The 26506-nt window shown below is 35.4% G+C and overlaps 1 protein-coding gene across 1 annotated transcript; it reads right to left on the bottom strand.

The window, feature by feature from the left end:
- On the bottom strand, nt 1–26275 carry RASSF9 (Ras association domain family member 9). Its single transcript, XM_065888269.1, has 2 exons — nt 26229–26275; nt 1–1261 (listed from the first exon to the last, which is right to left on the bottom strand). The coding sequence occupies exons 1-2, from the start codon at nt 26273–26275 to the stop codon at nt 1–3; spliced, it is 1308 nt and encodes a 435-aa protein (XP_065744341.1).
- Nucleotides 26276–26506: the final 231 nt, after the last annotated feature.

Here is a 26506-nt window from a genome sequence, read left to right as displayed (position 1 = left end):
TTATGTTGACAACAGCACCATATCTCCTACAGTTGTTTCTGAGTCCTGACTGTGGTTAGAGCTGATACCAGTGTCCGAGTCTGTGTCATTTGAATACATGTTAAATACTCTTTGAGTAAAAGAAGGAACCTCCCCACTGCTGGTAGGGACCTCAGATTCCTTTCCTCTGTTTTCCTTTAGCTGGCATTCATCTTTGTTGCTAATATGAAGGGAATTGAACTCCTTAGCCAGGAGCTCATATTCTTTAGCTTTCATCTGAAGCAATGAGTCACTGTATTTAATCTCTTTCTGGATGCCACTCAAGTAAGAGTGGATTTTCAAACCAGCTTTCATGCTTTTCTCCAAATCACACTTAACACTTTCTAAATTAGAGCCTTCAAGTTCACTTGCAGCTGCCCCTTCCGCATCTTCATTTATCTCTGTGCAAATACTTTTTACCTCTTCTTCTATTTCGGCAGAGAGCTTATCAATGAGCTTTCTATAATATGTTAGTCGTTCCTCCAGCTGTACAATTCCATCACTTTCTCTCAGGTCCTCCAGAATCTGGTTTTCATCATACTCCAAGCCTAGTTTTTGCTCAACTTCACAGAAACTGGGCATCAAATATGCATCCTGGACATAATTTTCTCCATCATTTTCTACCCGGTTGAGGTGGAATTTAGCTTCACACTTTTCAATTTCCAGATCCAGCTCTTTCATTCTCTTGACTTGTTGATGAATAGTATGGTCCTGGGAAATAATCAGATGAACTAATGTCTCCATACTATCTCGCTCTTGGGAAACTGTGTCCTGCTTAATTTTAGCCAGTTTCCGGAAAGTTTTTCTGACTATTCTCTTTTGCTTATCTGGTGGTAACGTCTTCATGTAATTTGCTGGGCTGAGCTCCCACAGTTTTTCTGTGTTTTGCATTAATTTGGCTTCAGCTGTCCGCCACAAGGGAACTGGAAGAAAAGCATCTGCTTTAACCAAAACAAACTGCATATTAGGCTGCTCATCTCCCCATGCTTTCCAAAGCTTCAGGATTCTTGTTAGTGGGGGAAGAACCCGTTCAGAGCCTCTCCACTTTTCTATGATGCAGTAATCACTGGGCTTCCCCAGAAGAAATCGTTTCTCTCCAAACGTAGTCTCGTGTTCCTCAAGCAAAGCCTGGATGATGTCAGCAGAGGTGGTGCGTTTGGTTAGCCCACAGACAATCTTCTCTTCTTGGCAAACCCAAACCACAATTTCTTTCTCTTCTGAATCCATGTCTTTAGTTGGAGATCTGAAAGAAAAACAAAGTACATTATATTACTGTCATCACCTGTGTAAACTCAGAAAGATGATTTAACTTTAATACCCTTTCTAGATTTTACCATTAATGAGAGATGCATTTTGAGGTTGAGACTACATAAGAATCAGAAGTTTTATGGCAAGAAAAAAAAAGTTAAGACCATGAAAGATATCTTAATTTCCTTTTTAATTCCTAGTGGGCTCTGGAAAGAGCAAATTGTCATCAAAGACAGCGGAGGCTATTTTATCTTTAGAAGTCAGCCACAATATAACTACAGTTAGAACTGGCAGAGTTAAGACAAGAATCAAAGTGGAGATTAATGAGAAGTAGAATAAGACTGTTTTGCTGGAGCCTTAGGACTGGGGAATAACCATGGAAGCATAAGTAGGATGTTATTAAAGTCACAGAGCTGAAAATAGTCCATTACTGAAATTAGTGATTATTTAATTCTACGAGTATTTATTGTATGCCAACCATGTGCCAGACATATCAGCAGATGCTAAACATACAGCAATAAGCAAGGGAGACAAGGACACAGACATAAATGTGTAATTAATATAATATCAGATAGTGGCAAATGCTAGGAAGAAAGTTAAACTGAATGAAGGGATAGAGAATTACTTAAGGAGAGGTCTAGTTTATTTAAAGAGCTTAGGAGAGACTTCTCTAAGAAGGTGACGTTTGAATAGGAACATAAATTCACACAGTTAGCAGTGACGCAAGTGAAGATTCAACCCAAGGAAGAAAGCTGGCTCCAGAGTATACTTCTAACAGATACACTATAAAAACAAGTTTACAAGTTTGATGGTTTAGACGTGTGGATTAAATTGGAAAAACGTCATTAACTACTTCAAAAAGAGGAACTTCATAACATAAATTCGCTTTTGATAGCAATGGAACCATAGCACCTCATTAGAGCACCTAACTGGTCAAGGAAGGACTTTTCCCAATGGTCGGCCATGGAGAAAAGTATGTGGAATGTGTTACCTTCTGTGCCTTTTTCTTATTAATCTTGTTCCTGCTTCGATGCAGTAATAAAGGATTTTGACTGGCCTGGATGCCTCCCTTAGCTGACAAAACTCTCATGTATATAAAAGCCCTACTGCTATCTCCTTAGAGTAATTCCTACGTCCTGTTCCATTTTCTGGCTCGGGAAACATCAGTTCTGGGTCTGTAGCTAAGGATGACACATGAGTTATAAAGGCTTCAGCTCTACACTGCAGCTGTGAGGACTGGGAAGCAGGGATCAGGGAGTCCTTATGTATACTAGAATAATAATAAGGACATACATGACAATTCCCCAATACTTCCAGGATCCCCACTCTAATTGGGATTCTCTTGTTTTGGAAGGAGCAAGTTCTTATATATTACAGCTTCCACTAGAGATCTGCTAGTTTTCAGCTCATGTGGATTATGTAACACTGACAGTCATTATGCACAATCAAGAAAGATATTATTATTTCCATATGACATATGAGAAAATTAGTGCCTTTATTGATAGCCTCACAGTCCAACTGGTTCCAAACCCCTTTTTTAAAAAAGTCTACTCTAAACGTCCTTGTATTTTCTTGAGTCAGTTATTTTCTAAATATTTTGAGGAATTTTTACAACCATCATTCAAACCAGATAATTTTCAAAAACTTCTGCCACTTGACTGAGCATGTTTAAAAGTAATGACCATCCTTTCTTGAATGTAGGCAATAAATCTTCCATACCTAGTATAAACTTAATCATGTTTAATTCTACTTTGTAGCAGGCTTAGGATTTTGAAAACTGTGTTTATTTTATAGTATGGCTCCAATTGAGTTTCTATTCATTCATTCATTTGACAAATATTTGCCGATCACCTCCTCTGTGTTTGACACTGTCATGGAAATGTGGATCATAGAAAGACTTGTATGATTTATTAGACAGTATCCCTGGCTAATTGTGGGAAACACTGCTTGGGTTGGGAAGGAAACACTTACGTGTCAGTTCTAGTGCTAAGTTTCTTATTACATCAGCAGTTCCTAAATGTTAGACTGATGACCCCTGGTATTATTTCATTAAAAAAATTAGAAATATATAAAAGATGTAAAATAAATATTAAAAATAAACCAATTTAGGAATCTTATAGAATCACTACTTTTTCAAAATAATTGTTTTCATTTGGTCCCAGATCCATGTAAACCTAGTCATCTGATATAAGTAAGGAATTTAATTCTAGAGCTGGGACTAAATAAAATGCTCCCTTCCCAACCTTTGAAAATTTACTATCTAGTATAAGTAATGACATCCCCAAACACATATATAACAAAGGTTAAAAATACAAACTTACACTAGATAATTTGGTTTGTTATGTAATATAATGTAACAAACTTCTTACCTACTGATTCAAATTTAGCAGTTGAGACATATAACCTCCAATTCTAATGCAACAAAATAAAAATAAACACATCCATTACATGACTTAGTGTTTATTTTGTTTTGCTCTGCTTTGCTTCTGTGTATGTTTATTGGAAGGAAGGGATAAAGATTTTTACTGGATCTTAAACTTCCCAGAGAACATACTATAACCACATAAAGACTGAAAAATCATAAAGCTTTAATTCATATAATCGCATATTCCAATAATTTACTTCTAGTTTCTATTTTTATCCGTGTTTTAGTTCCATTTATAAATAACTTCATTGTTGATCTGATTAATATTTTTTTTCTTTTCATATTTTACCTTTGCTCACTCAATGTTACTTAATGGTGCAAATTAAATTTTTTTTTGTATATTGGAATATGTTTGTTGATAATTACTATTTCCAATCCAACAAAGTTACTTTTATTTTAGAAATTTCTTGGCTTGCAGCATTCTTGATTTTACTTATGTACATGGTAGTTACTAATATCATCCCCATTTTACAGATAAGGCAACTGAGATAAAGACAGGGTAAGTAACTTGCCTAAAGTCACAAAGCTAGAAAGTAGAAATGTTCCTTCCAACTCTGGCTTTAGATGTTAACCTACAACTAATCCCTGAAAATAAATTACAAGAGCCATTATGACTACCCACTCACAAATATTTCCCAATTTGTGAACTGATTACATTTCAAACGTGATTTTTTTTAATTACTTGAAACTCAGTGCATTTTTCCTATAAAATTAAAATTCCACCTTATATAATCAATGAAATCCCCATTTTGAATGCTTTTAGGTAAAGTATAAATTTGGTTCCTTCAACTCTATCATTCTTTTCTTTTTGAACACCCAGTATAAAGGCAAGTATTGAGAGAGTCCCATGTATCTGATTCTGTAATATTAAAGGAGTAGAGACAAAGAGATTCTCAGCAGATGTAAGGTTAACATGGATGGAGGTTGCAGGAGTGGTTCTCTCTAGATACTATTGGAGAAAGTAACAGCAGGTGGACATTGAGATAGGAGGCTATATAGGAATATGATAGCTGTTCACAAGTATAGGTTATTTACAGTGCAGCTGGCTACAAATTGGGAACTGCTTGGATTAGAGGATTCAAAATTTGTAACTTCTATGTTACATTATAAGGTAAAAGCATTTACCTAAAAATACTACGTTAATCAAAATAAAGTAACTACCACACTGACATTTAATTCACACCAGTTTAAATTTTTAGGTTAATTTGCTAAATGTTCATATATACAATTCGAAAGTAGATATGAAAGTTGATAAGCCAGAATTTAATCAGGTCATGGTTTCATATAGCAAGGATATTTTCTTTAACATCCACTTCAGGGAGGCAGAAACAAAGGAGACATAAAGTGTTTTAAAATGCCTTGCATAATGTTACGTAGGGTACCTCAAATTTTGCTCATGATCAAAACACACAAAAACCAATAAAGCTTAAGAAATTTTACCATGAAATAGTATTAACAATTGAATAAGATTATGGCTGTGTTTTGTCTTGATTTGAACTAGTTTGTTTATTTCAAGAATGGTTCATAAGAAAAGAGAAAATGCTCTTGATATCTAAACTGTGACTCCCACCAACACATAACTGTTGTACCCAATCATCTTTAACTACGCTTTAGTCATTGGAAACTGAATTAAAAGTAATTTGAAACACTGTTCAACAGGTTTTACTACACATTCTAAATATATATTATACTACATCTATGATTATGTAGTATATATTATGACATTTCTCATGCACATACTTTTAAAAATTGTGTATGTATTTAAACACTTCATTAAATTTGATAATATTAATATATCCTAAGATTCTCATGGAAGAATTGTCTTGTGGCTTAGCATGCTCTGTTTAATTTACTTTAAAATAGTTTATAATCACAAAATATGTTTGAAAATTATTTACATATACAGAAGAAAATAAAAAACATTCATAATGCTACAGTATCCATTTTTATCTAATGCTTTAAATTCTTTTTTTTCCCTCTGAAACATTAACAAGAGTTATTTGTGAAGATTTGCAAAATAGATATGGTGGGAACAATCCTTGATATTTTAAAATATATTTCATTTTAACTATCACTAATTCATTTTGAATTCTGATAAATCATTTGTTTCTACTCCCCTGTACCCTTCACTGTAATACTGCAGTATATATATATCTGACTCACATTTCTCACAAGAGTGCTTCAAATATCAGATAAGTGAAAGGAAAAGAGTGCTTTAAAAATTGTGAAAAAATGTACTGGCTAAATATAGGTTATTAACTCTAATGGTAAAATTACTGTTATTATTACTTAATGCAGAGAAGAGTATAGTGTTTTTAGTATTGTTATTCAGTAACTTTACTGAGCTTGCCACAGTAGTTAACAATATTATTTTATAAATATTTTCCAACCTATCCCACAATATTTGTTCACCTGCTTTGACTAGTCAATATTTTTGCATGTACACTTCCAATATAACACAACTGTTTAGCTAATAAGAGATGTTTAAAAAGATCATTAATATAATCTTTGGATCACAGATGAGATGAGAATGCTTTTAATCTTTCTCTGATTTATAGCTCTCTGATTTTGACTGAGTGTGTTAATGAAGCATATTACACTGAAAATAAATATATACATACATTTATATATTTATCTGATTATTCTTCTACGACTATTTCATTATTCAGTTTTTGCCTTTTTAGAGTATCTTCATCAGACAATTAAGAAAATTTATATGCCAAATGAAGCTCTTCAACAATGTGTCAGCCTCACTTACAGGCACTTTTCCATATTTATTCTGAAACAGAGTGAAATATATGAGAATTTTTGTGAGAATTTTTGCATTTACTCTATTATCAATCAGGAACTTAAAAATATTTCTCCAGTGATAATTAGTTTTAGTACCACAAAAACACACAGAATTAAGATGAGTTGGCTAGGAATTACAAATGCAACATTCATACAATTAAATATTTCTTCAACAAACTTTCACTGAGTATGGTACACAAAGCACTAGGGAATAAATCAACTATTTAAATCTGGCAGTGTTAAGATAAAGTATTAAGGAGGATATTTTGATATCAAATTGAAGATCCCACAAAATAAGTATTTACAGAAAAAAGATTGTGTGAAGGCAGAGAAAAATAAAAATGGATAATATTTGGTTATCTTTATTCAGTTGTCCAGAAAGAATAAAAGGCATTGAAGTTGGGGCCCAGGAGAATAACTCAAAGAACATTTCTCCCTAGTATCACAGACATTAAGGTTTAATTGAAATTTGATGTATAAAACTTATCAGGACAAATATTTCATATTGACCCCTACTTTCAAAAAAATAAGAATCATCAAAATAATAAATTATTAATTAAGAATAATTACATTATGATATGCTTCTAAAACACAGTATATGAAAACTAGCAATCTATAGGTACTTATAGAAAATATTTGGATTTCTGAGTGCATCTTTCCATAGAACCTATGTTATAATTCTTTGTTTCCTAAGCCAGCCTGGAAAGTATGATACTAACACAATCCAGCTGCCGTATATAGGAGTGATTCTGAAATGCTCTTATTGCTTGGCTCTCTGCAGAATCATATCCCATGCTTGGAAATCAAGAGTTACAACTTTTTCAGTTCCAAGCTATTGGTGGCACCTGTGTCTGCAAAGAGTGATGCACAAGTCTCCAACAGATTAAAGGATAAAGACCTGTGAAGCTTTGGGGGCATATTGGGGGCATATCTGAATGTTGGCCCAATGCCCGAAGACAGTTCTCTGTTTCCTTTTTATTACCATTACTTATTATTTAAACTGAATACTCTCCTTATAAACCAGTTGTTCTCTACTAGGGGTGATTTTGCCCCCCAAGAGACATTTGGCAATGTGTGGGGACATTTTTTTTCACACTAGGGTCTGGGGGTGCCACTAGCATGGGCAGAGCAAAGAATGATCTAGACAAAATGTCAACAGTTGTGCTGTTGAGGAATCCTGATCCGTATTTACAACAAAATATACTTTCATCACAGCTTTATCTATAGCCTTTTCTTCTTACATCTTCTGGAGAATCTATGAGTAAAATACATGAAAATAAAAATAACAAATAAGGGAGACATTTCCAATCTCAAGTAGACTAAAACAAACAATACAAGTTGGTATTCTACTTAATGGAATGCAAATGGAACTTTTTCTCCTTTCACTCCATAGCCAATCTTTATGCTTATTATTATTAATCTGCCTAACTGGACTTCCCTCTGTTAATCCCAGAGCTGGTCCTACGAATACTAATATTTGCATTAAGATGCTATAGAAACACAAATATTCAAAATAGGGTTAATTTTAGTTCAGGAAAAAACTTGCATTCACAGACTTCATTAAGAAATAGTAAATCTTCCTTCTTCATTAAGAATAGTATTTGAGGGCTTCCCTGCTGGCGCAGTGGTTGAGAGTCCGCCTGCCGATGCAGGGGACACACGTTCATGCCCCGGTCCGGGAAGATCCCACATGCCGTGGAGCGGCTGGGCCTGTGAGCCATGCCAGCTGAGCCTGCGCGTCCGGAGCCTGTGCTCCGCAACGGGAGAGGCCACAACAGTGAGAGGCCCGCGTACCGCAAAAAAAAAAAAAAAAAAAAAAGTCAGTAAATAACACTTGGAATAGACTAACTCAACAATGCAAGGTTCAGAAATGATGATTAGGAATGGGAGCAATAAAACAGCAATAAAAGAAATTTGATTTCAGTATATTTATTGCAGGCTCAAATCTAACAATACCTTGTAGAAAGTCACATTGCTTTGAATAAAAGCATATAATTAATTAAAGAATAAAGATGGGTGATGATGAAGAGCAAGTTTACTGAATCATGTTCCATACCAAATGTTATAAACTGGTATTTGAATTTACAAACCCAGCTCTATACCAATTATGAAGTTTAAAATCCTGAGGATGCCACAAATAGTGTGGATGGTGAAGGTTTAAATTACATGTCACAGCTATTTTCGAACTAAAAGATCAAACTTCCAAATTTAATAGCATCTCTTCCCAATAGTCAAAATTATCACAGTACAACTACAGTGAGCTTAGGTAATAAATTACTTAGCTTCACTGTGATTATGTAAGAGAAAAATTTATATTTTGTGTACTATAATTGGCTTTTATTAAGAGAAAAGTAATGACCCAAACATGGAAATTTCAAGACAGAATTTGGTAAAGATAAAAGTTTAAATAAACGATTGACAAAAAAGTTCTACGTAAATCAACTGAATCCATTCTAAGTTAGTTATCCCCCAAATAAATTGTCCTTTTGAATTATGGTACAACTTTTTATAACTGGATTCAACATTCATTTCTTAACAGAACTGTAGTTTTAGTAAATGTAAACAAATGCTGAGGGTAAAATGCTACAGAAAATAAGATGATCTCACAGGGGGAAAGTGGCGTGTGTGTGTGATGAATTGGGAGATTGGGATTGACACCTATACACTAATATGTATAAAATGGATAACTAATAAGGAAAAAAAAGTGCATCAAAATTTACTTATAAAACTGTTCATCCAGCATTGTTTATTAACAATCCAACAAGATCTACATTCATACACTGTAAAACTATTCATTTTGAAAAATTAAGAAGTATGTAAAAATTATATCATTTCTGTGTAAAAACGCTTGTATACACATCACACATTACACATAAAATGTATTAAAAAAGAAAGAATAAATACTAAGGGAGTAAATTTAAAAAAGAAGATGATCTTTACGTTCAGAAATGTGTCATACATAGGAAGGAGAAAAGATATGTTTAGAGAGAAAGAGATTTTAAAAGTTCAAGACCGTCTTAAACATTATTGGAAATCATGAGATACATTCTGTATAAATATGCTACAAAATTTAAATAAAAACAACAATTATCAAAGTTGAGTAATATTTAATAAACAATAAGATGCAGAAGTTGACCTCAGTGTCTTCAGTTCATTCTCAATTCCCATAACCCTTTGAAGAAAGTCAGATTAGGTAAAAGAGCCTCACGAGATTTCATTTGGGACAGGATGCTGATTTGGAGCTTGTCTGTAAGGAAGACCCTTTAAGATTTTTACTTAACATGATTATGTCTGGGCCTGGTAGTTGAGGAAAAGCTACTTCGAAAAAAATAGTAAGGCGACTAGGGAGAAGAACAATGGGATGTGTATAAAAGGAGACATTAGATAATAATAGCTCACATTTATTGAATGTTTAATATGTGCCAGACATTGTTCTAAGTGCTTTATACATACTAACTCATATAATTTTTGTCACCTATCAGATAGGTCCTATAGTAAAATCCATTTCACAGATTAAAAAGCTGAGTCACAAGAGATTAAGGACTTGTTCAATACCACCCTCAGCTAATATGTGGGGGAAAATAAGGATAATGTGGAACTAAGGAAAATAAGAATAATTCGGATAAATGAGTTAGAATTGAATCCACACTGAGGAACTCCCTATTGCCTAATACAATAATCAACATGTTTCATTAAGTTTTATCTCTGAAAACAAGATACCAAATCTGATTCAGATGTAGTAATTGGGCTTCCCTGCTGGCGCAGTGGTTGAGAGTCTGCCTGCCGATGCAGGGGACACAGGTTCATGTCCCGGTCCAGGAAGATCCCACATTCCGCGGAGCAGCTGGGCCCGTGAGCCATGGCCACTGAGCCTGCGCGTCCGGAGCCTGTGCTCCGCAATGAGAGGCCACAACAGTGAGAGGCCCGCGTACCGCAAAACAAAAAAACCTATTTTAAGTTTGTTTTGGCTATTTTATTTATTTATTTTAATTTTTAAAAAATTTATTTTATTTATTTATTTTTGGCTGCGTTGGGTCTTCATTGCTGCGCACGTGCTTTTCTCTGGTTGTGGCGAGTGTGGGCTACGCTTGGTTGTGGTGCGTGGGCTTCTCATTGCGGTGGCTTCTCTTGTTGCGGAGCACGGGCTCTAGGCGCGCAGGCTTCAGTAGTTGTGGCACATGGGCTCAGTAGTTGTGGCTTGCGGGCTCTAGAGAGTAGGCTCAGTAGTTGTGGTGCACGGGCTTAGTTGCTCCGTGGCATGTGGGATCATCCCGGACCAGGGCTTGAACCCATGTTCCCTGCACTGGCAGGTGGATTCTTAACCACTGCGCCACCAGGGAAATCCCCTGTTTTGGCTATTTTCTGTACTTAAAAATTGATCACCTTAGGCACCCTGAAGGCATTTAATGTAAACCAAATATACTATTGACGGGATTCAAGACATGATACCCCAAAATATGGCACCTTGGTATACTGAATATGGTAAGCTGAAGGTGTTTTAGAAAATGGGAGAAACAGGGAGTTCACTTGGACTTTCCACCCAAGCCTCTCCCCTGAAACAGGTCCTAACACCCTCACTTGAGAGATACCCTTCCTATACCTGAAGGAAAGGAGTGTCCTTATCTCTGAAGACAAAGGGATGAGAAGAATCCAACCAAACAGGCCCTGCTAAATGTCTCCCAGTTTACTACGCTTACTTCATATCCTTTGGCCTACCTACCACACTTCTCCATGAATGTCCACTCTTCACTAAACCTAGCATAAAACAACACAGGTTTAACCATTTTTTTAGGTCTTCATTTCCTTAGGAAGGCTCCTGTGTCATGTGAAACTTACGTTAAGTCAACTTGAATTCTTTTCTCCTGTTAGTCTGTTTTGGTCGGTTTAATTTTCAGAGCCAGTCAGGGACCTTAAGAGCATCAAGGAAAACTTGTTATTCCTCTACACTGTGCATAAAATTAAAAAAAAACAAACGATATTAAGTGACAATTTTGATTCCTTCTGTAAAGTACACACGCACAGACACACACAACATAAAGTTTAAGCAAAATTAAAATTAATGAAGCAGGCAAATGGTGAGGAAACTCTCTGGCCCACAAGCTAACTCAGCTCTGGTTATTTTACACAGAGTATGGCACATGCCCTCTGAAGTAACATTTTTTTGAGATCACAGTACTGCAGTCTCAGGAAGATAATCACAGGGCGTGTCAGCCACAAATAATACAAGTCTTTCCTTAGGTCTCTATGAAAATCTGGATCACTCTTTTAATAGATGAAGCATGAAAATAATGCTATCAAATAATTTTCATGAAACAGAGACTATTAACATTTTATTAAAACAGTTTTAAAATTGGAGTCCTTCAGAAAATTAATCACTATGAAAAATTGGGGCAGTCAAAAATTAAAACTACCTTGAAAATTAAAATTTTATACATATATACGCATAGAAAAAAAATCACTAGTTTTATGCTCTACTAACACCAGTTTAATTTTCTAGGGAGTAATAATATATATGTCAGTCACGTAGGACAAGAAAAACCCTAGACATTCCATACCTGCGGGGTAGCTATAATACTGTACATAATCCCCATAAACAGAGAAAAGGGAAGGGAATATGTAAAGAATGTGTATTGGGGACTACGGGGTGGGGGGGGGTTAAGTAAACTAAGCCCATAGTTCAGATTCCAGAAATTGATTATACTCAAAATGTAAATATTTAACATGTAGTATTTACTAGATGAAATGCTGAGAAAATATCTACTCTCATTGGAAATTCTAGGGCTAACTTCCAAGTGTTACCTGTGCCTGGCAAATACCTAAAGTTTCCTTATTGATTTATACTTTGTAAAGAAATATTTCATAATAACAAAGCGTATTTATTAAAGGAAAGTTACCTAGCCTGAATATTTAGTTTAACGATAGCTGTAGTTATGTCAGCTACTAACAGTTTTTCTTTTGGCAGCTAAGCTCGTAATTGGTTTTGCCTTCTTAGTGGAAGCTATTTCCTAATGATGGTGACTTTCAGCTTGTATCCGCCTGCAGCCATCTACTCTTCCCTCTCTAAATGTATTCTGAAATATGTTGGCAGATTTGAATGGCACTAGAAACATGTAAGAATTTGAACTATCCAGTAGGATAGCTGAAAATACAAGATGACCTCCTTTATCCCTGATTTCCATGTTCTGAACATACTCTATAATAAACAGTAATAAACTGTGACTTCCAATTGGAAGCTTCATCGAAAATAATCAGCTCTTCACATTAGTCACAAATCAATTACCTAAAGAGCAACAAAAAATTAATAACTTTTAGAAACAAGAACATACCAGGGCCTATCATGCCATTTTGTTAAGGAAAAGGAGCTACTTGAAAACATCACTGATAAGAGAAAAGTACTGGTCATCTACATCAAAAGTATCTTACATCCATTTACTTTCCCAAAGTTTTTAACTCTTTAATATGCTCTGAATTTCACTGCTTTCACCTCCTCTAGGACTTTGCTCCATAATTTATCCCTTCTTAAACTCATTTTATCTTCTAACTTTACTTCTGGGCCTTCCTACTACCAGGTCACATTATAACAACCATCATTTGACCACATACACACCTCAACTATCTTCCCTTCACAGACTCAAATAATAACCCACACACTAGTTTCTCTAGTTTACCTCTTTCCAGGAACAACCACCATAAAGTGACTTCCACCCCCCCACACACACACCCACAACAGAAATATTTCTTCCTAGGTTTATCAGAGATCTAACCTCCAAACCCAAGTGCCATTTTTGGAACTGATCTGCCTCGACATCTTTGTAATATTATGCATTGCAGCAGTCCATTCCTTGATTTCACTCTCCACGGAGATTTCACTCTCCACGGCTCTTCCTCTCCCTTTCTAGCTTCTTCTCAGTTCTGACATGGGCCTTGCTTCCTCTGCATATTCAGTAAATGTAGGTGTCATGCAGGGGTGGCCACAAATTCTTTGTAGCTCCTTCCATTGAGAGATGGAGTCTATTTCTTTTTGCTCGACTAGACCTTGGGACTAAGTATGGCCAATAGAATATGGTAAAAACCATGTGTGCAAGTTCTAGAGTCCAGGCTTCAAGAAACCTTGCAGCTTCTGCCTTCTTCTTCCTGTAATGCTGTCCTGAGACTGCTGTTTGATGAAAAAGCTTGAGATGAAAGACCACATCGAGAGAGAGAGACCCAGCCATCTCAGTTGTCCCATCGGAACCTAAGCCTTGACTAACCCACTGCTCGTGAGATAGCCAAAGTAAAACTCAGAAGAACCACCCCAGTTTACTCAGAAAATCATAGCAAATAATACATTGTTGTTTTCAGCCACTAATTTTTATGATGTCTTATTGCCAGTAAGTGATAACTGATACAATAGGCATCCCTCAGGTTTCTATGACTCATTTCTTGTCTCATTATATACACCTTATGGGTGACTGTAATCACCCACAACTTTATTGACCAACTGAATGATGATAGTTCCCAAATTTACTTATTTTTTCCCTTGAGCTCCAGACCAATATTCCAAACTTTGTTTTGACATGTTTATTTGATCATTATGTTACTCACAGCCACCTCAAATTTGGCCCATCAAAACTAATTCACCATCCTCTCCTCTCATATCTCAAACTATTCCACCTCTTGATTTCCCATCTTACTAAATGTAATCACTATCTCCCCACCCTTTCTCTCAAGTTTGAAAACTGGGAGTCTTCCGAGATTCCTTTGTCTATCTCATTCCCCTTTAACAACCAGTCCCCATGTCTGTTTTACTCTTTCTCCCAAATGTCTCAAATATACGCCCTCCTATCTATCACCACTACTACGATTCGGACAACTTCCAGTTTTACAATAAGTTACTGTAGTAAGTTAGGACATATTATATTATGATAAACTCCTGCCCACTTCACATTTGTGCTCCATAATACTGTCAGGCTTCCCTTTTTAAACTGCAAATCTAGCTGTGTACCTTCCTTGTTTAAAATCCTTAAATGGTTTCCAAGTCCTGCATTTTCAATTTGTTTACCTTTCTTCCTCTCCCTCATCACCCCTCCCCTCTCTGTCTCTATCTCTCTCTTACTCTCTCTTCTGTTCTCTGTTTCTCTCCTGCCTGTTCCTAGAATTCCTTCCATGATCTGATTCCTCCAACTGATAGCCAAGCACTCTGTAATAGACACCTTGAGCTAGCTATTCCTAACATCTTGCTGATCTCTGACAGATCTAATGTGAGGGTAACTGGCTGTCACTGTAACATCTATCACCCTATGAATTGCTAGACTGGATTGCACTGTATCTGCCATGCTTTTATTTTTCACTCTGGGCTTTTCCATAACCTATTTCCTTGGCTTGAAACACCTTTTTTCCCCTTTCTTCATCTAACTCTTACTCTGTTTCAAATGTTGCTTCCTCTAGGAAAATTCCCTTATCATCTCTGAATAACCCCATTCCCACCACTCCAGATGGAAATGGATGCCCATTCTTGACGCTTCTACAGAACCCATTGTACAATGAGTGGTAGCATTTTCTACCTTCGTTTTTTGCTAGTTTGCCAGTCAGGTCCTGGACTGACTCTTTCATCTTTGAAGCCTAAGAGCCTAAGACAATAAATGTTAAATGTTCTTTTATTTTTTGGAGCATGAGAGGAGGAAGGGGGTTGGGGGGGAGGTATATAAAGGGAATTTTTCAGTCAACTAGGGCCTGGCGGTTACAACTATCCCACCATATATTTTTGTAAATAAAATTTTGTTTAAGTACAGTCATGCTCATTTAATTGTGTACTGCCTGTGTCTGTTTTCACACCACATTGATAGAGTTGAGTGGTTGAGACTGTGACATTATGGCTGGAATAACCTAAATAGTTATTATGAGGCCTTTTACACAAAATGTTTGCCAACTCCTGACCTAGATGATTTACCTGCACCAAAAATCTAGATTTTGTTTATTTAAATACTAAAATGTTATTGAACTCCAATATCTATATAATAGTTCTGTGTATTATTCTCTAGGGGACAAGAAAGTAAAAATAATGTGGTCTTTAAACAGAAGAATGTATGATCTCATGGAAGTCACGGCCTTGTTTGGAAGTAATTTCAACCAAAGGCAATGACTGAAGGCTCACTAAGAGGATGGCTGTGAAATGCTTCATGGAGAATGAGTGGGTTTAACATAGGATTAGTCAGCGTGAAGGCCTTGGCTGGGAAACCAGTGTGTTTTGCCTTTAAAGTCCCATTCCAGGTGCAGTGTGTTCCATATTAATCAGTCCCATATGGATGTCAGGAGGGCTGGCAGTAGGTTGGATGAAAGGCTGCTTTTCACAGCGCAGTGTGTCCAAACACCAGGTGTTTGGAGGTGGAATATTTGGAAACATTCAAGTGACACCTTGAATTTTTCTACTCTAAACCCTGATGTTCTTCCTTCCCCCGAGTTACCCTTGCCATTTTTTCTGTTCTCTATGATAATGCAACTATATTCCTATTTACTCAAACCCCAAATTGTAGTTATCACTGAATCTTTTTTCCATCCTGATACTTTCTATTGTCCCCATACACTCAGTTTTGAATTCCTATAAATTCCGCCTCTATAGTGACTCTTATAACTGTAATCTCTATCTGAAGTTTCTTGTTCATTTATTGTTTCCTTACTGTCTGCCCGTCCACCACTGTACCGTAAGCTCAATGAGAATAGAGACCTTGACTGCCTTTCTCATTGCTGTATCCCCAGCACCTAGAATAACATGTAGCACACATTATAAGGTAAATAAATATTTTTTGTTGAACACATGGACTTTATTATGATACTTTAAAATGCCTGCCTTGTATTTTAATTATTTATATATGTCTGTGTGTCTACTAATCAACAAGTTCCTTAAAGTATGGTCCATATCTGATTCACATTTAATCTTAATAATGCCCTCAAAGTATGAGGTTCATTTGATATTTCTGAATTTTTAAAAATCATCACATAACCATTATCTTGAGTCCCCAAAAGGGAAATATATACAAGTAGATGCCCAACCTGATACGGTGGGATAGTTTTGTTTTAAGATGCTAAGGTAGATAAGAAAGCAATACTGTAGTATGCTCAGACTGTGTAAAGCACTATATAGCACAAGCTGCCAGCTTACTTAATTCTCTAAACTGTGACTACAGCAAGGTCTCCTAACTAAAAGTAGAACCACTAAAAACGATCATTTAAAAACAAATAACTTAGTCTAAGTTTCATGCCGATTATTAATAATTCTAGGAAAATGTTCTTTGACTTTCACTACTAGAGTAAAAGAACAAGAAGTCAAGAAATTAAAGCTAATACTTTGTGGTCCACTGCTGTAAAGTGCCTAACTTCCTGTGCTCTGAAAAAATATGAAATCTCAAAGGTCCAGTATAGCTTCATAAGTGCTTTCTCTAATGGCGCACAACTCTTTTCTTCATATGAGACTGTAGTTATTGTATGTCTACTCCATGAAGACATCCATGGTTTTTCAGTAGCACTTCTCATAGGTTCCACGCAAATGTAATTTTATGCAGAGCTAAAAATAGGTATCTTCAGTTTCTACTATTGAGGACTGTGGTCTCCCCCAAACTGATGTGTTGCTGCTAGATCTTAAAGTACTCTCAGTTAACCATAACTGCAGGGAATTCCAGAAGGATTGACAAATGTCAGAGTAAATGAGGGGTGAATGAGTAACCAAAGGTATTGGAGATGGCTGTAAAATGTCTTAGTCATTGGTTGAGAACAGCAAGCATACACTCTGCAGTACATCAATAAACCCCAGAAACAAAATTCCTACCGATTATATACCATCATTAGTAAGAATAAAAATTTGTTGAAATTGGACCACTATCTGCATTAGTGGAATTACCATTTAAAAGATCCACAAAATAGTAGAATAACTTAACTCTATAAGCTGATACACTGACTAGTTTAATAGGATTATTAGAACAAATAGCAGTCAAATACAGTTGACTGTAAGTCTATTACTGTTATATAAACACATCCTTAACATTTTTTCAATTGTAAAATACTGTTTTCACCAACCAAGCAAGATTCTGGATTCTCACCAAACTGACCATATTACTGCCTGCTTCCTGAATTCTTTTCTTTTGATTATCCTGAGTCATTCCTAGCTTTGTGTGCTTCAGCCCCTCCTACATCTTTCTGTGCACCTTGTTGTGTTCCCTTCTCTTGTCCAAGCCTGTCCCCTAACTGTGGAAGTTTCATAAACACTATCTAATGTGATGATGCTCCATTTATTTTTCTTTATCTCCATTCACTTATCTCTTATATACTTCTACTTAGAGTCAATCAAAAACATTTAGTGACACCTACTCTATAGAGGAACAGCCTTCCTAAGACATTACACTTTCATTTTATAAATTGTATTATAAATATAACTTTATTTACCCTGTCAACGGTAGTTCCCCATGGAAGAGTGTTTTTTTAAAAAGTTCAGGCATGAGATACTAAACTATAGTGCTCTTTTCTCAATTAGGAGTTTAAGAGTGAGGTGAATGAGGTGGTGTCTTTGCATGTTTAAGAGGTGCAAGGTGCATGTTTGGTATAATACAAAACACAGAGTTTACCAGTCCTAAAGAAATAAAATAAAAAGATAGCTACTCCTAACATTCTTATATTTGTATTACTAAACTTAAAATTGTGCTTAGCAAACACTCAATAATTCTTAGATATTATAATTTATAAACTAATCGTATGTCTTTATAATTGGAAATAAACACATTTGACTTTTACCGTAATGGTACCTTTCCTGGTGGAGGTTATGTGGCAATGCATCATGTTTAGGTAAAATAAAATTACCAAAAAAATCCTTCTTTCAATTCTATTTTTGAAAGTTTTCTTGAAAAAGAGCAGGACAAGAGAATTAAATTCTACTCTGCAGAGGAAATTTTAAAACCACAGAAGCTTAGAGACGAAAGGGACCTTAAGTATCCAATTCAATCTCTCATATTTTTAGACAAAGATAACACTAAAATATTCAAATTATGTATCCTTTGTTCTTATCAAAAGTCCACAAAGACACATAAGGAACTGTCTCTTAAACTATGCTATGCATTGCAAAATCATTAATAGTCTCATAATTTTGCTCAGATGCGGTGTGAGGATTAAACATAAAAGCTGTCAGAATTGAAATATTTCATCAAGATCCAAGGATAGTATTGCACAACATTTATAGACTCATTTCTCTTTATATTCAGTAATTTATAATGTATCTCTTTGTATCTAGGGAGGAAAAGAGATCAGTGATGATCAGGAAAAGAGAACAGAAGTTCTAGTGAGTCAAGGTTGAGATTTTGAAGCCACAAATATCATGTTTAGGTGTTAAAAACTTAGATATACTTCATAACATATTTAATCCAAGAGGCCTGAACAAGGAGTGAATATTTACTGAGCTTTTATTATGTCCTAGCACCGTGCTAAATTTTTATATATAATCAGATTTAATCCAAATTCTTGATGGTTTAGGATTAACTCTATTATAGAGATGAGAAAACTAAATACTAAATAGGCCATACAGAGTAAGGGTTAAGAGCATGGATTCGAATTCTGTCTCTGCCACTTACTAACTGTTGCACTGCTCTGGGTCTTAATGGGCTTACATGTGAAATAGGAGAAATAGTAGTAACTTCTTCACAGTGTAATTTTTTTTTTTTTTTTTTAAAGAAGATGTTGGGGGTAGGAGTTCATTAATTTATTCATTTATTTTTTTTTGGCTGTGTTGGGTCTTCGTTTCTGTGCGAGGGCTTTCTCTAGTTGTGGCAACCGGGGACCACTCTTCATCGCGGTGCGCGGGCCTCTCACTATGGCGGCCTCTCTTGTTGCTGAGCACAGGCTCCAGACGCGCAGGCTCAGTAGTTGTGGCTCACGGGCCCAGCTGCTCCGCGGCATGTGGGATCCTCCCAGACCAGGGCTTGAACCCGTGTCCCCTGCATTACCAGGCAGATTCTCAACCACTGCGCCACCAGGGAAACCCCACAGTGTAATTTTAAGTGTTATGTAAATTACTTAGACCCGTGCACATAGTAAGTGTTATAAGAAGTATTAGCAGAGGTGGATTTACCCTGAAGCTAACGAAGTTTAAGCATAAGGGCTTCCTCATTTGCACAGGCACATTCCGAGGCCCCATAACGACCTTAGTGATATTATGAATCAGAACTTTAAAGAGCAACTTATTTAATACCCATTAAATATGTCAGCATATTTAATACCTATTGCTCATTTTAAAGAGCAACCCCTTCAATTGTCAAACTTAAATTTGCCTTTGCTTGTTGTTATTATTGCTATCTTCGTATTAGAAAGATGAAATATTTGCCCCAGTGCATACAACTAGTAATGGCAAATCTGAGATATGACCGAAAGTCTAGGTGACGAAAGAGCTGGAGTTCTTAACTAAGATTATTTTCTGCCTGTTTCTAGCATTTTCCCTTTGTCTTATAACTGTAATTATCTTATAGAAAGAGCATAAATCCTCCTTTCATGTGAGAAAATAAGTATTTCCCCAACTGTATTTCCCTCTTACCTCCAAAGAAGGAGGAAATGTTCCACATTCAACAGTGAGTGGGGTCTATAGTAGCCAACTACCATCATCCACCAAACCTCACTCACATACATACACGGTTGCATTCAAGGAGCATGAAAGGAAGTGAGAGCATCCCTAGAGAAGAATGAGTTATTCTCCCTAGAGAAGAATAACCCTGCACCTTGGTTTGTTCTCTACCAGAAGTCCAGTAAAGTCTCTTACAGCATCTATTTGTCAAATGTGACCCTTAACCATTTGAAAGCAAGGAGTTAAGCCTAGAAGCAGGGATGATGAGAGATCAACCTTGAATTTATGGATTCATTCTTTAACTTACCCATGAATCCATTCACCACAAATATACTGATTTACTACTCTGACACAAGTGCTTTATGGGGACCAGCTGTATTTGGAAAGTATATGTTGAATTCATTTGTTCAATCAACAAATATTTATTGAGCATCTACTCACTGTTTATCTAGAAAGAAACAAGATAGATGAGGTCCCTGATCTCACTGAGTGTATACTCAATTTTTTTATAGCTATCTTAAGTCACTTTACTTATAAAAACAGAGGGCATTCTAGCCTGCAGATATAAACCTTTGAGAATAATTTGCCTTTTTTGTCAGCATATTTAATACCCATTGCTCATTTTTATTCTTGAAATATTTTTCTTATCACTGCCAATGCTAAAATGTCTCCCCAAGGCTCTATTCCATTCATATAAGTAATGGTCACGTTGGGTGACCATTCACATTACTAATCGCTTTAAATTACTATCAACAGATATGCAAACTTTCTCTAGAAGGTGTAGCCTTACAACAGGCTCCACAATAATTGAATCACAATCTATTTTGAAAAAGCAATTAATTGACTCTTAAGAAATCAGTGTTGTATGTGTTATGTGTGTTTTGCCAAAGGGATGTCTTTTAAAACTCCTAAGCAAGTATACATGAAAGAACATTAGCACACAGAAGTATGCTGAAGTTTTTCCTTTCACATGTACTTGGTGCAGATGGCATGTTGCCTTATTTTAGAAAGCCAATATGCTAGGGACAAAGAGATCTCTTGTCAAGGACTGGAATACACATTCACCTGGAAGAGGTAAACTCATACTCCTACTTCAACTTTCTTTCATTTTTAGAACTAAAATCAAAAGAAGAGAGCCATACTTTTGTGAATTACCTAGAGCCATTATCAGATCTCCCAAACGACATACCAATCAAATAACATCAAAACTTTCTAAGTTATACAGTCCAGCTAATAAAGAGGCTATGTAAATAAAATTGTTAACCAGCTACAAACTTTTAAAAACTTTTTAAAAATCCTTAAGATTTTCACCTTGACATTCTTCATGAATTGATACGGTACATAATAAAACATCTTATGTAGTGGATATTAAGTTGGGTTATAGTTTTTTTGAGTGACAATTCAAGATCTAACCTAGAGCTCAATTTCACCGCTGCCACTGCTCTCAGGATATTTTTGCCAGGGATAGAGCATTCCAATCATTGTTCCTAATGCGCTGTCTCTGTCAAGTAATAACTACTTAAGTTACCAGGTATTATCAGGGGAAATCTCTTTCAGGAACACCTGGGAACTAAAAAGATGTATGTACTCAAATATCCAGCATTTCTCAAGCCAATTTCAGGGCCCTTTCAAATATTTATTGGCGGTTAGACAAAACAGTACAAGATAATTTCCTGTTCTGCAGAATTCATAAATTACCATACTTCTAATTACAAAGAGAAAACATCCAGCTTGCCAGCAACTTCTACCATGACTGCAAAACTCAATTCTTCCTTCTGATGAAGTAACTGCGGCATGAGGTGCTTAAGAGAGCGATATGAGGCACCTGGTTTTAAAACAACTTGGTTAGATATGTTCTAATTCATTCAAAAGCAAATGCAGATTTTATGTGTCAATTATACAACAATAGAGCTGTGTTAGTTACTTCTAATAATTTTATTATAAATATATTTTTTGGAGACTTTTGATTTCAAGTTGATATTAGGACAATGCTTGTTATCACCTGTGATACAGGTATAGGAAAAGCCAAAAGAAAGCCAAGAGCTGACTGAATGGTACCTAACAATAATTATAAGGCCTTATTCACTAAATTAGATCCTTTCGTATTCATTGTTATTATCAATGAATCACCTGAAAGAACAATTCTGATTTTATATATCCAACAAACATATGAAATACTGCTTTAGTCTGGCAATTTTTTGCTCCTAGCAAGGTTTGGTAAAAAGTCCAACCAATTTTCTGCCCTCAAATTTTATTAATTAAAACACCAAGGAATCGTAACTCACAACCAAGAATCCCCCAGATCTTTAAAGTGACATTCCACTTTTCTGAACTTATAAAAAAAAAATGTTGCTGATTGCTATTTAGAAGCATTAGCTTTTAAAAGCAGTCATTGTTTTGAAAATAGAACCTACAGATGGAACTTATGTGAATACTTGAATATGTTAATAATCTGAATTCAATTGTTGAATGACCATATGAATGTCGAGTAAATTCATGCTTCATTATTTCCTTCTTTGGGTTTTCTATGAGAAACAAAAGCCACCTAGTGACTTTTAGAAAATATTTTCAGAAGCTTGAATAGCTTATTGAAAAGAAAATATCTAGACTCTCCAACGTTTTTATTCTTCATGTGAACATAAAGTTGCTTAAGAAGGTAGTTATCAATCTTTGGGATTCAGTCACAGAACATTTCATTATTATGGAACCAAAGTAAACAATCCATCTCCTGAGACCAAAAGGTCTTCTGAAAATTGTACTCTTCCTATTAAATGTTATGAAAATTAGAAAATTTTAAAAAAATAATTCTGAGCGTAAAGATTTTACGTTAGCTCCATTTCTTTTATTTGCATGAAAGTTAGAAACGAAAAGCATCAGGGCGGGGGTGGGTGGGATGAATTGGGAGATTGGGATTGACATATATACACTAATATGTATAAAATAGATAACTAGTAAGAACCTGCTGTATAGCACAGGGAACTCCACTTCGCCGTACAGTAGAAACTAACACAACATTGTCAAACAACTATACCCCAATAATAATAATTTAAAAAAAGAAATGAAAAGCATAAAATGTTTGTGTGTCCAAATAAAATCATTTTGTGACCAAGTATTATTTTCAGATTTCCTGAAGACTGTTTTCCAGATTTTTAAATCGAATGATTCTTAACATTTAGAAAATATTTTCTGGCAGGGGAGGATTAGCTTGGTGTCCAAATCTATATAATTATTTGTCCATCTCCCTGGTTTTTGGATTTTATCAAATATCGACCAATCCTTTATAAAGTATTCACTTTTATATAATACCAGCTGATCTCAGATGATGCTAGAGAATAAAATGATTACTGTGTTTTTGATTTGAATACAAATTATAATTTTAGTTTATAAAATTATATAAACAACTGTATTATATACATCCATCACATACCAGGCACTGCCCTGGGAATTAGAACACAATGGGGACTAGACAGATATGGCCCTGCCCTCCTTAACCTTTACAGTGTGTGTTTTCTAAAAGTTTTTTATGCCTCATACTTTGAAGTTTCATTTGTTTTCCATCCTGTCTCTAAAACTCTCAAATATCCATGTATTATGAGACTATTTACAGAGCTACCGTAGGACGTTCAATCTTGGGTGATAAATATTCTGAGTGAACAAAACTGAAAAGACAGAACAGGATGCAGAAAAGTTCAATAAACTTTCTCAAAATTTTATGATCTCAAAATCCTAATATTCCCTCGAAAAATCCTCATTTTTTCCTGCTGACAAAGATACAATTATATTCAAGTTGTTCTTTTAACTGTATAAATGCTATATCACAATGTATACAAATATATTGCTCAAATTTTTCCTTTACATTCTACAAGGAATTTTATACGATATATTTGAAGAATGCATTGGCTGTTATCAGATAACTGTTTTATCATCAATCGAAGAATGAATCTATCAAAGGATGAATCACTTGTCATTTAATGAAAGTTATTGGTTTCTATATTTTGGAGTGGAATTATTTAAATCATTATGGAACCCAGGAAATGAAATTGATAAACTTAATCATGTAACTAAGTTTCATCTGTAGTTTCACCTTTGTGAAGGTGAAAAAACAGACAAAACAAAAATATCTCATCTATATCAAAACTAAACCTTGAAAAAAACAAATATACATTAATTCTATTTCAACACACCATGTGGCGTATTTACTGCTTAGTTTGAAATACCCATATTTTTATGTCCCTAGCTATCCCTGTGGTTTAAGCAACCTTAAGCATTGGAAAAATACAAATCTTGAAAGGGAGGCACTCAGTTATTACAGCAACTCATGCACAGCCTCACTATTACCACTTTCGCCAAAACACACGTTCATAAAAAAGCATCACCTTCAGGAAGCCCCATTCCATTTTGTCAGAGCAACTTAAAATACTATTAAGTTCCCCATCTTTTATTGTTTCCTTCCACTTTTTCATAATTTTGCATAGAAAAAATATTTTTAAAATGTTTGTATACTCACCTCCCTGAACAAAAGCTAGTTTTATGGGCAGAGTAGATTTTGCAGTGGCAAATTAAGGCAACAAAAGTGGCCATATGAGAAACTCACAGGGGTGCATGCAGTTTTATTGCACTGTTATTTGGCATACCAATGACAGAATTCTTGAATTAGTTAACACACACACACAAATACACAACAACTCTGAACTACAGGGATAGTATTCAGAAAGATCACTATGCCAAAAACATAACTTGTTTTGTAATACCATGAACTTTCCTGAAGTAATTTTTAATATATTTTTACAGCATTTAAACAAACACACTTCAAAATTGATGCTACTGAAAAATCCTTTAAAAAGTAGGAAGGATTTTCTTTTGGTAAGGGGAGTTGTCTGAAATATTTTTTAATGCATAGACACTACGAAAATACAAGCCTATTTTTGATAACTATCACTACCATATTTTTTAATACTACCCAGACATATTTCTTTATTTTAACATACAGTTTCATTAATTATCATAAATACCATATTTGTGACATATCAGATTATTAAAAAATAAAACAGGTTTAGAAAGTTTGATAGTATTAATTATTGCTGCTTTTGTTTCTTAAGCTAGTCAACTAAATCATAAAGACATTGGAATGAGGTAATAACAGAATTTTTCAAGTAGACATTCATGCCCAAAATAAAGTCTGGAGATTTACTTTAAAGTTGTACCACTATATTGTCATGCAGACCCTCTAAGATAATTGTATCATTTCCTACCATGTAATTGTATGCTTTTAAATTGACACTAAGTAAATTATGACAAGTACAAACAGGTGTGATTGAGAGAAGAGTTGTGGAAAAGCCCTTATGCCAAAATAAATATGTTTAAAAAGTAAAGCCTGTGTCTACAATTATCCTCACATTTTCTTAGGCATAAAAATGTAGCACTTGAGTTAATAAAATATTTAATAGGACTGATACACACATACTGACTCAAGAAAAATCTGTGTGTGTGTGTGAAATGTTTATTTACACAATGGGCATTGCCGGCTTGAAAACAGCAAATTAAATCAAAGTAAAATAGTAATAATAAGGAATAAGAAGGACAGCTGTTTGAATCCTTTTTTAGTGCCTAAAATCACCTAAATTTCTCAAAGATTTTTGAAAGAATGAGTTCACAAAAAGTTTCTCTACAGAGTATTTTCACTTTGGGAACTTTCCAGGTTTTAGGAATGCCCCACTCAAAAAGGGAGCCAAAGCATTGTTTCCGGATTGTATCAGCAGCTCTGTTTTTCTGTTCTAATTAGTGGCTAATAAATTCTAGTTATACCTTCATCAAAATGTTAACTCTTCCTATAATATACTAAAATTCTGTCTAAAGCAAAATAAAACTTGCCATCCCACTACTCTCAAATAGGCGAGGCAACAAACAAGAAGAAGGTGATGCTAGTGGTGGAAACCAGAAGTGGCCAAAGGGAGAAAAAAGGAGTCAAAATAATCATCCTTTATTTTCAGAGATCCTTGAACTGGTCACTGCAATCATTGTTACTGGAACAATCTCCTCACCAGTTGAGTGTACACACTAGCCCTAACTCCCTAGAGCTTTGTTCCCCAGGAGCAATTTTCATCAGAATCTAACTGCAACAAAACGCATACTTTCACAACAGAAGCTCCCGAATACACACACGCTGGACTTTACCTGTTTTTATGCCGAGTCTTCAGCAAGTTCCTTCCAAAGGGAGCCATGGCCCGCCAGGCCAGCGAACAGCAAGGACAGTATCTCAAAGTTCTCTGGGGATGGGGGAGATATCTGGATTTCTAGGGTGAAGGGAAGAGACCTGGAAGCTTCCTCTTCACCTCCTCAGATGCTCCTGGCTTTCAGCTCATTAGTATCCGTCTGAAGGGAGCTGCTGGAAGTTGTGCAACTGTTGCTTAACTTTGAACTGCGGGATTGCTGTGGCTGCTGCACCTTTGGAG

This window comes from Phocoena phocoena, chromosome 11 (genome assembly GCF_963924675.1).
Source record: "Phocoena phocoena chromosome 11, mPhoPho1.1, whole genome shotgun sequence".
NCBI classification, from domain to species: domain Eukaryota; kingdom Metazoa; phylum Chordata; class Mammalia; order Artiodactyla; family Phocoenidae; genus Phocoena; species Phocoena phocoena.
The sequence above is the reverse complement of the archived record's forward strand: the minus strand, read 5'-3'. Positions and strand labels throughout refer to the sequence as shown.

Coding starts and splice junctions, on each gene's coding strand:
- RASSF9 (XM_065888269.1), bottom strand. CDS start 26,275: ATGGCTCCCTTTGGAAGGAACTTGCTGAAGACTCGGCATAAAAACAG. Junction 1,262..26,228: donor AAGACTCGGCATAAAAACAG/GTAAAGTCCAGC, acceptor TTTTTCTTTCAG/ATCTCCAACTAAAGACATGG.